This window comes from Acyrthosiphon pisum, chromosome A1, assembly GCF_005508785.2.
Source record: "Acyrthosiphon pisum isolate AL4f chromosome A1, pea_aphid_22Mar2018_4r6ur, whole genome shotgun sequence".
NCBI classification, from domain to species: domain Eukaryota; kingdom Metazoa; phylum Arthropoda; class Insecta; order Hemiptera; family Aphididae; genus Acyrthosiphon; species Acyrthosiphon pisum.
Window position 1 is genome coordinate 140,144,815 of NC_042494.1, and position 14,838 is coordinate 140,159,652.

Here is a 14,838-nt window from a genome sequence, read left to right on the forward strand (position 1 = left end):
TCTCATACTTAAAATTTCTGTGATTGACTTATCTTGTATGTCTGATGATGCTACAGAAAAAAAAATTCGACTCATCTATGATGTGCACATAGAGAGGTACAACCTCTACCTATCTGTTGACTGTAATGTTTCTCTGATTTATGTTGCTCAATACATTTTACTGTCTAGGTCCTGAGTGTTACTCTAACTTTTACAAATTTTATTTAGGTAGGTAGGTACCCGATTGGTGTGTTATACACAATATAGTATACAGACCGATACACAACCTGTCTTATAAATGCTACAAATTAAATAAGTTTGCTAAGTCATTAATTTTATCTTACGTGTTTACTAGGTGCCTACCTTATACCTATGAAATTGTTAGATATTTGATACAATTTGTAAAAAACTAACATTCCATTAATATAGGTACCTATTGTGTATCTAACCATTAAAATCCAATTACCTATGATATTTATTGCTTAGTTTAATGTGTGGCTTAATTTTTATACATAGGTATTTTAAAAAACTAATTGCCAAAATGTGTTTATAAGCACATAGTAAAAAATTGTTAATTTTATTCAGCTAAAAACCTACGTAATAATGAGATAACAATATTCATATGACTGATGTGTGTTGTCATAATAACAATTTCATATTACTTGATAGGTTCTTGGTAGGTACCTAGTTTTAAATTAACAATCATTACCTACCTAATTTATCTTATTTTGTTCATTTAAATACTTTACTACCATGTCTACCTTGTTATGTGAAACTTACCAATTTCCGCCGATAATTATTTTTTTTTTTTCAAAAGGTTGAGTTCTTATCTGCTCATATTAAATATTGTTTACTATTTGTATTTTTCAGTTCTGGATTTATATAGACCTTCAAAAATGTAGTTCCATTAATGTCACTTGGGTACCTAAATCAGTATTAGTTATGTGGCTATATAAAATTATAAGACTTATAACACATGTAGATATCATAATATAATAGGTACCTATGTTCCTAATAAATATTAGAGATGTCGTCCTTGTACCTTTATAATACTAATGTAGGTATATTGACTTTTAATTAATGGATAACACACAATAATGTTTGAACTTGTAGAATGAATTAATACAATTTTATATTTCATTGTACTTGTAATTTTTTGTTTATAACTACTTATAAATGTACCACCATTACCTACCTACTTTATTTTATCATTTTCACTCTTTAATTTAAATATAATTTGCAACTTGAACTACTTACCCTTTTTCTGTTTGAAATGTGAGGCATTGTCATTACTTCCACCCTGTCCCATATTGTTTATTTTATATCACCTAATAAAATTAACACTCTTTGTTCTCCCTCAGGGTTGGTTGCACAATTAAAAAAGGCTTATCGCTAGTTATCTCTGTCTAGACTGATTTTGTATTGCTTTGATTACTTTCTGGTCTATTACCTATATTCTGTCTCAAAAGAGAATAATCAGTCTGCCGATAGATTTTTGTCAGTGCTACGCATCCCCCCTCCTCCATCAACGATGATGTGTTAGCATGATCATGTGGTTCTTAATGTGCCAATTGCATCATTTGTGATATGCTAACAATGATCATTCTCTTTTGATACAGTGTATAAGTAATTGAAACTCACCTTCATCTTCCTCCTTCTGGACCTGTCCTCTATCAACTAGAACTTCCCACAATTTATATTATGTTATTTACACTGTTCATTTTATACTGAACACTCTTATTTTTTAAATCATAACTACGATTTACAAGTCATCTACCTACACCTATATGTAGGTACTCAGAATAATATAATTCTTAAAACTTACTTACATTTGTAACTTTTTAAGCAATGATTTTTATTACTATGTAAATTATTGAATTTTACACAAAAAAAAATAGGTACATTTTTAGTTTAACCCACTTTTATAAAAATGGCAAGACGTGAGAATAATACTAAGTTTAGTTAGGTACTTAACTCTTATTCATAAATACACCTGTTCGGTATTTGTTAAGTAAATCAAATTATTCAAGTTAATTTAAATAATAAATATATTATCTTAATTATGTATAAGTAGGTAGGCAGAAACTAATCATTTAGGTATACATAGTTACTTAAATCTTTATGTTTCTATAGTTATTTTATGTTCTTGTTAAATTACTTGAGTAATTATTATAAGTGTGTATTTTGTTTTTTTCCAGGGAGTTGACATTTTTATCACAACCATCTTTATAAATCAAGTACGTACTTGAAGTCTTCAGGCTTTGAAATTCTTCCATGATGGAATGGAAGAACAATGTTCCAGAAGGGTATATATATATTTATAAAATCAATATAATATAAATCTTTAGTTTAGTATAATACCTACCTATATTTATTTACTTTTTTTGTGTGCAGGAAAATAAATAAAACTTCAGGTTCTCAAAATAGAAGACCTTCTGGTGGCGGAAATAAAAAAGCGAACGATACTGTTGAATATTTTGGGTAAGTACTTTTACAAGCTGTACCTAACAGGAAGGCCTGGAAATAAAGATAAAAATTGATACTAGTAAAATGTATGACAAAAATTATGAAAATTATATGGATAACAATTAATTTAAGAAATATACTAATATCAGGAAATTCCCAAAAAGAATATTTTTAAAAACGTTATGACTATAAACGTTTATCTAAAATATTCTGAAATATGCAAAACTAAATTTTTGATGTACCTATTAGGAGTTATATAAAAACAATTTTTTCAATAAAAAAAAAATAGTGTTTCCATTAAAACATTTTAAGTTGTATTGGTTTCTATAAGTTTTGGAACACCTAATAAAAATATACAATTGCACAACAATCCAGTCTTTAGTTATGACGATTCAAATTAATTTACTCCAAAAAAATATTGATATTGTAAAGAATGAACTCTACTTGACTTAGATTTTTAGACGTTTTTACTATTAAAATTTGTCTAAATATTATATTTACAAATTTGCTATTTTTAATTTTAAAATGTTTTTTCATTATTAAAAAATAAAAATGTTATACTGTACTTGTAGTAGTACTGTAGTGCAATTGTTTAAAAATTATGTATCTAAAAAAAAATTTTTATATTTATTATAATAAAAATTATTTTCATTTGCCATTCTTTTTGTCCCACCTTGTATATATCCACATTAGTTATTTTTGTTTTAAAGTTATAAACAAATGTTTTTTTCAATTTAGTATTTACATAAATAAAATTTTCATCAAATTTTTCAATGTTAATATAGACTTTATTTTTATATTATATAAGGTGATATTTTTAATTGCCATTAATCAATAGGTTTTTAAAAAGTATAATGTTTTTTGAACAATTTAAGATGCGCATGCAATTCCAACGTTTTATATTAAGTATACTTATATATTTATATGTTTATTGATAAAATCCACTCCTTTATAATTTACACATTTAATTTTTATAATAACAACTTATATTTTTAGTTATATAATCTAAAACTTAATGCTTTTCTAAAAATGTGTTTTTATAATGTATAATATAATATAATGAACAGATGGATAATTTTTTATTATTATGCATTTCAATTTTAGAAATATTAGTTTTAAAAATTTGATTCTATCAAATCATAATTAATTTTTATGTCAAATACCTACCCAAGTATGAAAAAAAATCTATAAATAATTTTATGAATATACCTAACTTAAAAAATGAAAATTCTCGGTTTTTTGTACTAGGTAACAGTTTTTCTATTCATCTTAAATTGTATTACCTATACCTTTTATGATGTATAAATTATATGATTGTAGGTTAGTAAAACCACATAATACTTGACTATATGATAATTTTACAAAAATATGTCAAAAGGTTTTAAATTAAAGAATCTAGAATTTAGATATGATATTACTAATATTTAAAAAAAAAAAAAAGATAATATTAATAACTAAAATGAAAATCGTATTAATGAATCCTTTTTTGGTTACACTAAAATTTTATTTTAAACTTAATTCTTAAAGTCTTAATTTAAATCTGACAACATGATAAAATTGAATTTGTATTAATTTGTTTCTAACAATAAGAAAACTATACATTTAAATTTAAAGCTTTTACTGTATTATTTTTTAGTACTACACAAAAACCGAAATCCAAGCGTAAGCCTAAGAAAGAGAGCAAGATGATCAATATTGAAGAATTTGTATGCACCTATGGCACTGGTAATAATATTGTTAGTTCAGAGCCAATTAAAGCTGCTGCAACATTCCGTAAGTTTAGAATAAACTGTAGTAAAAATGGATAGCTTTGTTTAATAAACAATAAACATTATATTTTATTATAGCTGTTACTACAAATGCTTGGGCACGCAAAAAAGGGTCAGAACTGTTTGCCAAAGCTAAAGATGATAATGAGGAAGAAAAAATGTTAAAAATGGCAATTGCTGAAAGTATTAAAAGTGCCGAAGAACATTCTCGAATCAAAGATTCCTCGTGGTAAATATAATTGAAATGTCATAAAATTTCCTTTTTTTTTTTTACATAAAACTTAATTAATTTCAGGAAAAATGACCAAGAAAATGCTATTGGTTCTGATGACCTGATGTTCCAAAAAAAACATAATTCCCAAAACAAAAAGAATTCCAGAGGATCTAAGGAATCTAGATCCATAAATTGTTGGAATAACAGTTCATTTGCTAAAGAATCAGATGATTATGGTTTTGCATCTGAACACAATAAAACTAATAAAAGCCCTAAAGTTGGGATACTCTGGGAAGATGATTCCAAGAACAATAGGTCCAAAGAACGAAAAGACATTAAAAGCAAGTCAAAACACATTCAAAAAGACAAACCTAAAGAAAATAAACCATCACCTACTGACAGCCCTCTTAAGCCAGAAAAAAAACTTAGGCAGAGGGGTGACTGGAAGGAAACATTCATCAAAGACAACTATCAGCCAGAAAGAAATGTAAGATCTAATGACATTGATGACCAAAGACCTCAACCTCAAGCTCATGATTGGAGCGTTCTCACATCTGGTTGGAACAAACCAGAAGAAAAAAAAGATGAAAAAAAGCCGTCCAACATGTGGAATGGTGAAGTAGGTGTCAATGTGTCCAAAAATAAATGGGATGCTTCCAACTGGTCTTCAGAGCCCGTTAAAACGGAATCCGTAGATATTTGGAGCAGTGATCGCCCCAAAAGTAATTCAGTTGTTTGGAATGACCCAGTTGAAGCCAAAGATGATGGTATCGATGAAAAACTCATTCAGTCTGAAAGGAAAGAAATTAAGCCTAACGTGTATGGCTTTACTGATTCTTGGGGACCGATGAGTACTCAAATTAAAGAACCTCCCAAACCTATTGAAAGTCCTAAGTTTGTTGAAAAAAAACCACTACCGGCTCCCGATTTCAATAGGTACCTTTTGGAAGCTCTTAGTCAGAGTTCGCCATATAATGTGCCACCACACACAGAACCCCAAATATCTCAGACAAATACAGATAGTCTGTATTCCAACATGGAATCTGTCCTTCCAAAAACCTCTAGTTCGGTGTTAGAAACGAACAACTCGCCAGAGTTCCTTTCCAACTTACACTTTTTGGCCAACATGACCCAAATATGTGATAGGCTGGGTCTCAACAATAAACAATTACTATCAGACTTGCCAGTCGGTGCAACTAGTAGTGGTGTTGAGCCCGATTTACTTCAACAACCACCTACGTTGAATCAGATACAGCAGAATCTGAACTGGAACCAAAAGGCTACCCAGAAGGTGTATCAACCGTTCCAGCCTGTGCTGCAACAGCAATCAGATTTTATGTTGCCTAACCAATTGCTGCAATCTCAACAGCAACAACACCAGCAGCAGCAGCAGCAGCATCAACAACAACAACAGCAGCAGCAGCAGCAACAGCAACAGCAGACATCGTTTATGCCTGCTAATTCAAGCAACTTCAATCTAACTGGCAACAGTGCGTTTCCAGCATTAAACTTAGATCTTAACCCCCAATTCAATAATCTCATATATCCTAACCCATTAGTGCCGCCACCTAATGGTCTGTACCCCTATCAACATCAGAATAACATCGAAAGGTTAGCCAATCTATCGCTGGGGCAGGATAAAATGAATTTTCCCATGTATAATTTGGTCCAGGACAAACAGACACGACTAAATGATTCTTCATTTAATTCTGTCCGAGAACCAATGAAACAATCCAAACCAGTGCAGCCGAATGTGTTCATGCCCAACACACTGCCCAACTCGTACAATTTCAACATCGATCCATCCCCTCCATTGTTTCCTGCCAATCTGTTTTATGCACAGATGCCTCAAGATGTGAACTACGTGCAACCTAACCAGCAGCAGTTCCACAACTTCAAAGAGCAAAACATGCAACACATGTTTGGCAACCAGAAACTGGAGCATCAAGTTCTCAGAGACAAGATGTTGAATGTGGGCAATCCATATTTAAAAGATTAATGAATATGTAGTCTTATCACAAAACGTAATATTAATACGTCATCTAGTCAATGGAAATACTTAGGTTTTGATACCTCGGTAGCATTGAACCCCAAGTATTGTGTAAGGTACAGTGTTTTATTTTTGCTTCGATTTTTTCCCACCAATTTCTCCTAGTGTGTGATTTTTTTTTTTGGCAATAAATACTTTCAACCCATCTTGCTTCGATATTCGTATCGAATATCAATTGGGTATAAAAAGAATAGTGCAAATGTTTTTTTTCTTTTTATTGTAAATTTATATTTTTCATTGAGTAACCAGTGTACATTATAACGAATTATTCGATAAGGACTTTAGAACCATTGTACGAGTATATAATTCTCATTATTATTAATACATTTTAAACGACACATAGTTATTGAGCCGTATTTTAATGTATATTAATAAGTATATTTATTAGTTTGCTAATAGTAGCAAACCATCAAAAAACGTCAAGCAATAAAAATTTGTTAACAGTACAAAACTACCCATGGGTAAGGGTAACTCACTGGTTTAAATTTGTAACCTTTAAGGTCTATTACCTAGAATAATTTATTGACTAAACAAAAACTACAAATTCAGTTGGAAAAAAAAAATTTATATTACAAGTAGTGATATTAGTATAAATAAGCATTGATTAAAGTATACTTAAGGGGACGTTACAGTGACATTTGTTGTCTCCGTCTTACCAAAAGCCTATGTCAATGTATTGATAATAGTCTTACCTTTAAATTTTATAAGAGGTCAATTTGCTCTAATTTTTTAACTAACGGAGATAAATATGTTCTACCGAGCGTAAAAGTTGCTGGTCACATACTCGTTAGACAGAGATAACAAATGTCACTGTAACGTCCCCTTAATCAATGGTTGTATGTCACATGTACTTTGTACTGTTCTATACACTATTTGGTGTACCTACCTTTAAGTACTTTATATAGTATACAAATGTATAGTATTATAATATATTATGTAAGGGTTGTAAATGGAAACGGTCGGCAATATATACAAACTCCAAGGTGGATTAATACCAAAGTAGATTGCCAGTTGCTACGTTGATGTACATTATATACAATCGTACAAGCTATATCAAATTTCTAAAAGGTAGGTGGAGTGACAGGCTCATAATTTTGGTCACTTGATTTCAATACCATTCAGGCTTGGCTTATTATTTTTAAATAAATAAATCGGCGTTCTGCAAGTCTTATGTTGCAAGTTCGCCACCTGTGATTGTGAGACTTTTATTCGTGGAGACATTGAAAATAATAGGGCTTAAAAGTGCGTCTAGAGTCCAGACGAAGCAGTGCAGTGTGACGTTACACATTCGTTAGTTGCGGAAAAATTTCCGATCAGTCCGTGGCCTAGTTAGCGGTTTACATTAAAGGAAAGCCGGCGGCATCAGTACTCATTTTTGTAACTTTTTATATTTAAATTATTATTAAAATCATAATAATCGTACAAAAGAAAAATGCCACTTGGCGCTGAGCTGACAAACGCCATATGGAAAAGTAAAAAAAGTCTGGATGAGCTTTAAGAGGCCGCTCGTCACGCCCGCATCTGTTGACTCCGTCTTATACAAATGTAAAAGTGGCAAAAACGGTTTTGCGTGGTAAGAACCACTCGAGCTGTAGTCTAAGCTAAGTAACCAATTTTTCATACTATTAAGCAGTCCTGTAAAGTATTTGAGTAAAAGTATTCAAATACTTTTTTAAGTATTGAATAACTTTTTAAATACTTTCAGCATGAAGTATCTTGAATGGTATTTTAAATACTTTTTGGTATTGAATACTTTGGTTTTTTATTTTGAACATTTTATTTTTATTCGAAATAATTGGTTGAAAAAATATTATTGTCAACCACAATAATGGAATAATAATTTTATTTAATATTCTGTATTTCTGTGTTAGCCGAAGCCCAAAGGCTTGTAAAAACCAGATTTCTATAAAAAAGTTATTGAATATTGAATAACAATATTTCCTTTAAAACTATTAGATAACTATTAGATTACCTACTACCTATGTGTTTATATTACGATAATTAGAAACCCACTTTAAAAACCAAAAGTATTTGAGTAGTATCTTAAATACTTAAAAAAAATGTATTTGAGTATTTACTCAAGTACTTTTTAAAAGTATTCTTTACAGGACTGCTATTAAGAGAAAAACATATACTGTGTAACGTCGTTTTTATTTTTTGATATCACAATTAATACAAAAAAAGTTCTTATTGTTTAAAAATGCATTATTTTTTGAGTTTTTCAAACTTAATAACTTTTTTTATCGAATTTCATATATTCTGTGGTTGTACCCTATACTAGTAAATTGAGTTTAGATGTAGTTCCGGCGGTCAAACGTGACTGCGCTGTTAGGGAGTTACCGAATATACGGCGCATGCGCAATAGATGATACAATAAACTGTGTATAATTCTATCACAGAATATATGAAATATATATGTATATATATATTTCATATATTCTGTGATTCTATGGTATAATTAGTGTATAATATTACAAGCTGACCCTGTGCACGTCGTTACCCTGACAAAATTACAACCCTTCAAAAATTGTAATTGTTCAAATCCTTAGAACTCGCAGCAGTAGATGCAATTCAGCCACCCCGGTAGGTAAACCGACTACGCCGGATCACAGACATTGTGCGATAGCATATCAAATAGATATGTGTATATCTAATATATAAAAATGTCGTGCCACAGTGTTTGTTATTGAACTCCTCTGCGACGGCTTGACCGAAACTAAATAATGTTCTAATTATTAATAGGTGTATAAATCTAATAAAATGGATCAAGTATGATAGAGAAAATCGGAATAAACATTTACCAGACTTTCGGTTACCAATTGTTTCCCATGAATTTTTTTAGTGTACTGTCGATAAAGAACCACTTGAAGTTAATAACAATTGTAACTATTTAATATTTATATATTTGGTTTTCTTATTTTTTCAAAATATTTTATTTTGGTAGGTAGAAAATATTTAGATGATGCTTATGCTGTTTATACAGTCCTCGGTACTCAGTTAGAAGCACAAAATTTTATTTGTTTCAATATGTTTTAATTATGAGCAAAAAAGCCAAACACCATCTTCCTCTTTTGTTTAACATGATCACATATCAGTGGAAAACTATACCAATAATTATACCATCAAATAGTTATGGTGAAACTATGATCAGTGGCGCAACAAGCGGGGGTGTTGGGTGGTACTTACACTATAGGGCCCCAGAGTACCTGACGTCTTTGAGGGCACCATTTGATGTGTTAGTGGTAACGGAAATTCCCAAAAATAATATTTAAAAAAAAGTTATTACGTTCTAAAATAATTTACTCAAAATATATTGATATTTAAAAATATTCTAAAAATTAACTACATGACTTAGATAAATGTTTTTATCATCAAAAATGTTCTTATAATGAGATTTACAAATTGGATATCTTGAATTTTTCAAAAAAAAAAAATTTTAATACAAATTTAAAAAGTGGATGTCGCTCTGCTGTACAGTAGGTTACAAGTGGGTCACTGTATAATGGATAGTATTAAATTTGAATACAATGATATAATATCACTGTATAAGAAAAACGATTCTGAGCGGAGACGGTATGTCAGTCCAGGTATAAGATATATTATATCTATGGTATTAAAAAAAAAATTGACCAATAATAGGTATCTATAATAAATTCCAAATTAATCATATCACAATATTCATTAGGTACTTATAACGCGTTATACCTCAAAAACAAACCGTGATACTATCATAGATACATATAATAGTATACTTTAGAAGTTTCCTAGCTAAGTACTCACGAGTAATATTATAATATCACAAAAAAATAACAAAAATAGTTATTCTAGATTTTCAATATATAATTTCGTCCACATTCGAGCTTAAAATGACTATAAAAATAATCTGTACTTATCTATTTTTTAGATTTTTTGGTAACAGAATTAACTACGTACGTGGAATCTTGTTTGAAATTTTCAATTCTTAGGTATAAAAGTTGAACATTTTATAAATTTTTAACTACCAAATAATTATTCAATTTTAAATTTGATAAATGTTGTCAAAATTCTATCTTTAAATCCTTATAATAAAAATTGTGCTTATGTATTTTTAATATTTTTCAACTGCTATTGTAACAATATATCAGGAGCCTTGTATTAATTTTTTACATTTTTTCGCCCAATAGATAAAACTTTATTGATATTTATAGAAAAAAAAAACTAAAAAAATTGAAAACTGACAATGTCCGTAAACAGCTCAAAAAGAGTCAAATTATTTTCAAAATTTTATCGTATATAGAAAATGCTAATATAAACATTCAGTGAAATTTTCAAGTTTCTACAGTCTCTTGTTTTTTAATTACAACAAAATAAGAAAATCGTTACGTAAGAAATCGAGTGAATATCGAATGTTGTAAAAATATGAATTTGAAACGCTCATAAAAATTTAATTTGAGTTTCTTATAGACATTTTTTTTTATAAAGGTAGATAATCTTATAAGGAATCTTGTATCACATTTTAAAATCTTAGATTTAAAAAGAAAAATTTTTACAAATTCTTAACTCAAAATAATTTGCTAATTTTCGTGATTTTTCCATATTTTGTCAATTTTTGAAATTTAAATGCTTATAAAAAAAAACTGTGACTAAGGATTTTTAATATTTTTCATCTGCTTTTAAAACAATATACTAGGAGCCTTTTATTAAATTTTCAAGCTTTTTTAATCAACAAATAAAATTTTATTGATATTTAAAAACTAAAAAAAAATGAAAACTGACAATGTCCGTAAAGAGCTCAAAATAAGTCAAAATATTTTGAAAATATTATGGTGTATAGAAAATGCTAATATAAACATTCAGTCAAAATTTCATGTATCTAAAGTTACACCAAAGACCAAATTCAATTTTGTAAAAAATCGATTTTGCGTAAAAATTCCCGTTTTTCCTTAATTTTTCTTTAGTTTTTCTTGGCGCTTTTGAAAATTACTGGGAATTTTAAATTTTGACCTCCCCAATGCACCAACGATATTCACTTTCCAATCGAACAAGATACTGAAGTTGAAAATCGAAGCATTATTTCGACTACTTATCGTGTACACAGACACAACAAAAAATAAAAAAACAAAAAAAACACACTTCATTGTAAAATCAATACATTCATCGTTCCACTCAGAATCTAAAAATATATTTGTTAAATTATTAATTTAAGATGAGTATAGTTTAAATTAGTGAATAATAGTAAAGTAAAAGTAAAAAGGTATACGCAATGTACATTACGATAAAAGTTCAGTAAAATTGTTTTTTATAATTTATAAATTAGAAACTAAAAAGACATATTCACTCTTTATGTGATTTACAAACTAATAAAAAAAAAATAGATTAACCTTTTGTAAACTGAGTTAAGTTAATATTTTTTTCTATATTAACTTTTAACTTATCGATCTTGTGTCCTCTTAACTTAACTTAACTTGAGTTAATTATTTTCATTAACTTGCCCACCTTTGCTACTTACTAGTTACTAGGTACCTTCGCAGAACGTTTCCTATGAATTAGAAGCGTAGACTATCGTGGACTATCAGACCGATTTTGGACGGTTCGGAGAATCTGTCTAGTCCGGCCCCGATAATGCCGTTTATATGTTAATTATAAATGTCGCGGTCGTTTACCCATAGGCGGATATTTGGCCACATCCGGGGGGGGGGGGCTTAACATTTTTGTCTTATCCATAAGCGTAAACATACATTTCTAAACGCTTCAACTTACTATAACTAGTGGCTACTCAGTACTCCTACTGTATTCTAGGCTGTATTTCTAGCAGAGGCACCAAGTAGGTATATATAGGTACCTATATTAAATTACACAATTTGTTTTGACATCTAGTGGTTTGTCACATTCAGAAGGGACCTTAGGCCCCCTCCCCCAAGTCCCCCCCACCAATATCCACCCATGCGTTTACCGATCGGTAACCGATTATCGGTCGCCGACAAAACGCATAGTCTGATCGAGCATAATATTTTCTAAAAATTGAATAAAATCAAAATATTGACAAAATATTTACATTGCACTGTTATAAATCATTATAGCCATATTTTGGCATTTATAAAGGTTTATTTTATAATTAATTTTTTATTTATTTATTATAATAAGACATTCCTAGCCTATAAGACTATCTAAGTACATCTATGCACAGGGACGGATTTACCCATAGGCCACCAAGGCATGTGCCTAGGGCGCAATATTTTTTGGTGCGCAATTTTTTAGTTAATTTTTACTTTTTAGTTTTTCATAATTTCATAATTATATTTACCTAAATTTATATTTTATACTATTTTTTTTTTGTATACAATTTGCATGAAACTAGAGAATGGGTCACGTCGCAGTAACGTTTTAATTTATAAGCTATAATATAACCTTGCCGTTTGAGTGTAATCCTACGACCAGCGCTAGAGGTTCGTTATCGACACTCGACGAGGGCACGAGGCAGTTGCCGGCTTTGCCTATGTTAATATATGGGAGGTGGTATACGGGTGTGCGGCGTCAACACATACAATAATGTGTATAGCGCATGCGCAAAACGCCAGCCAAGGCAGTCAAATATACTGCCTCGGGCCGCCGGGTACATTGTGTATAGCTACTCTGCTATAATAGCTAAGTGGAGGACAGCTCGCACAGTGCTTATCAAGTAAATTATTTGATATTAACTGAAATGACCCGCCTCACCTCGCACCCGGAACCACAATAAGGGTGCGCGGGCGTGCGGCCACCAAACTAGTCTATTCCTAGAATACTGGATATCAGATGTCTTGATAAAGACAAAAGTACTTAATAGTAATAAACATTACGATGACGCGCGACGCTGGCACTGTCGCCCGTCTCCTGCATAATGCATACTGCTTAGTAATCAGAAATCTGCTTATCGATTACGATTATAGAGACTAGAGTGTTCACCACTTTAATTAGTACCTAACTGGCTACCTATAAAAAAACATCAATTACAATATTAAAGATTAAACATGTCCAGTAAAAAGGTGGGCACCAGTTTAAAAAAATAAGACAAGAAAAATTGGCCAAACAAGAAGAAGTATTAAATAAAACAATTTTTATAGTTTTGTTTTATTTCATGGAACAATATCCCCCCCCCCCCCCGTGGGAGCACGTCAATGTACGGGGCGCTAGTGTTGTAATGCCTAGGAGCGGAAAAATAGTAAGTCCGCCCCTGTCTATGGACAATTAGTAACATTAATTTTTGACTATTTTAACATGATAATAATTATTAAAAGTAGTAATATAATAACGATAATAACAATAGTGATAAGTTAATGTTGATCAGACATATAGACAGAAATAAAAGTGTAGATGAAGAATATAAATTATAATATTATTACTGTAATTAATAATTATTACATTATAGTTTATCTATAATATTTATTTAATAATCATCAACGAATAAGGTCATGCGGACGACCGCGTTTTAGACGTCTTTTCTGGTGGGCGTATGTGTAAGTTGAAGTGTAGTGAGCCAGTTGATTTGTAGTGAACTATAGAAATTTGCAACAAGGGCACTTATATGATCTTGAATTTTAATGATTCGTAGGTATTTATGTGGATTTTCGTTGCGTATGAACCACGCGTGTTTGTTATTATTCTTAGTATTTTGTTTTGGAAAATTTGTATTTTTCTTAAGTGTGTCGCTGAGCAGCTACCCCAGATAGGGCAGGCGTAGGTAATTAGTGAGCGTAATAATTGCTTGTAAATTAATATTGAGCATATTTTTTGTATAGCTGATTTTTTGTTTAGGATAGGGAATAGCATTGAGAGATTGTTATACTTGTTGTAGTTTAGAAGCTATGCGACGATGTGAGGCCCCCAGGTTAACCTCTTGTCTAGCATGACACCAAGGTACTTGACAGAAGGCAGCCAAGGTATGGAATCGTTATCGAATCTTAAAGGTGGTGGGAGTGGAGTCATAGATATGTTTAATCTATGATGGAGTTATAATTTAATAAGATCTTATGGCGTTCTACATGTATTATGATTTTATTTTCACACACTTAAAATTTATATTCTGAGTTTGTGACACAAATACATAATATAATAAACTATACTTATAATGATTAATTACCATTTATAAGTAGGTACAATTAATTAGTACTATTTTTTAATAGTCATAACTCATAATAGTAATTACTATTGTTATGTAGATATGTAATAACTGTACAACTTTTTTCAAATTATACCTTTTAAAAATAGGTAATGTATTTCTAGTTACATTATTGCCTGCAGAATGATAATAGCCAAGACAAGAAATTTTTTTTTGTAACGAGAAAGTAATGAGTTTCTTTTCTATTTGAAAATAAAAGTAATTTCATAACAATTTTATTTGA

The 14,838-nt window shown here is 30.2% G+C and overlaps 1 protein-coding gene across 2 annotated transcripts in view; it reads left to right on the forward strand.

Annotated features, from left to right (window-relative positions):
- The window catches only part of LOC100166513 (myb-like protein P), a 7,752-nt gene extending 932 nt beyond the window's left edge, over window positions 1-6,820 (forward strand). The window contains exons 2-6 of one of the 2 annotated variants that reach the window (XM_001947477.4): window positions 2,178-2,285; window positions 2,374-2,460; window positions 4,082-4,218; window positions 4,293-4,443; window positions 4,510-6,820. In XM_001947477.4, the coding sequence (XP_001947512.2) occupies window positions 2,254-2,285; window positions 2,374-2,460; window positions 4,082-4,218; window positions 4,293-4,443; window positions 4,510-6,427 (2,325 nt within the window). In that variant the 5' untranslated portion in view covers window positions 2,178-2,253 and the 3' untranslated portion in view covers window positions 6,428-6,820. The remainder of the gene's footprint in view (window positions 1-2,177; window positions 2,286-2,373; window positions 2,461-4,081; window positions 4,219-4,292; window positions 4,444-4,509) is intronic. The other variant, XM_016807562.2, reaches the window with a different exon arrangement.
- The last annotated feature ends 8,018 nt before the right edge of the window (window positions 6,821-14,838 follow it).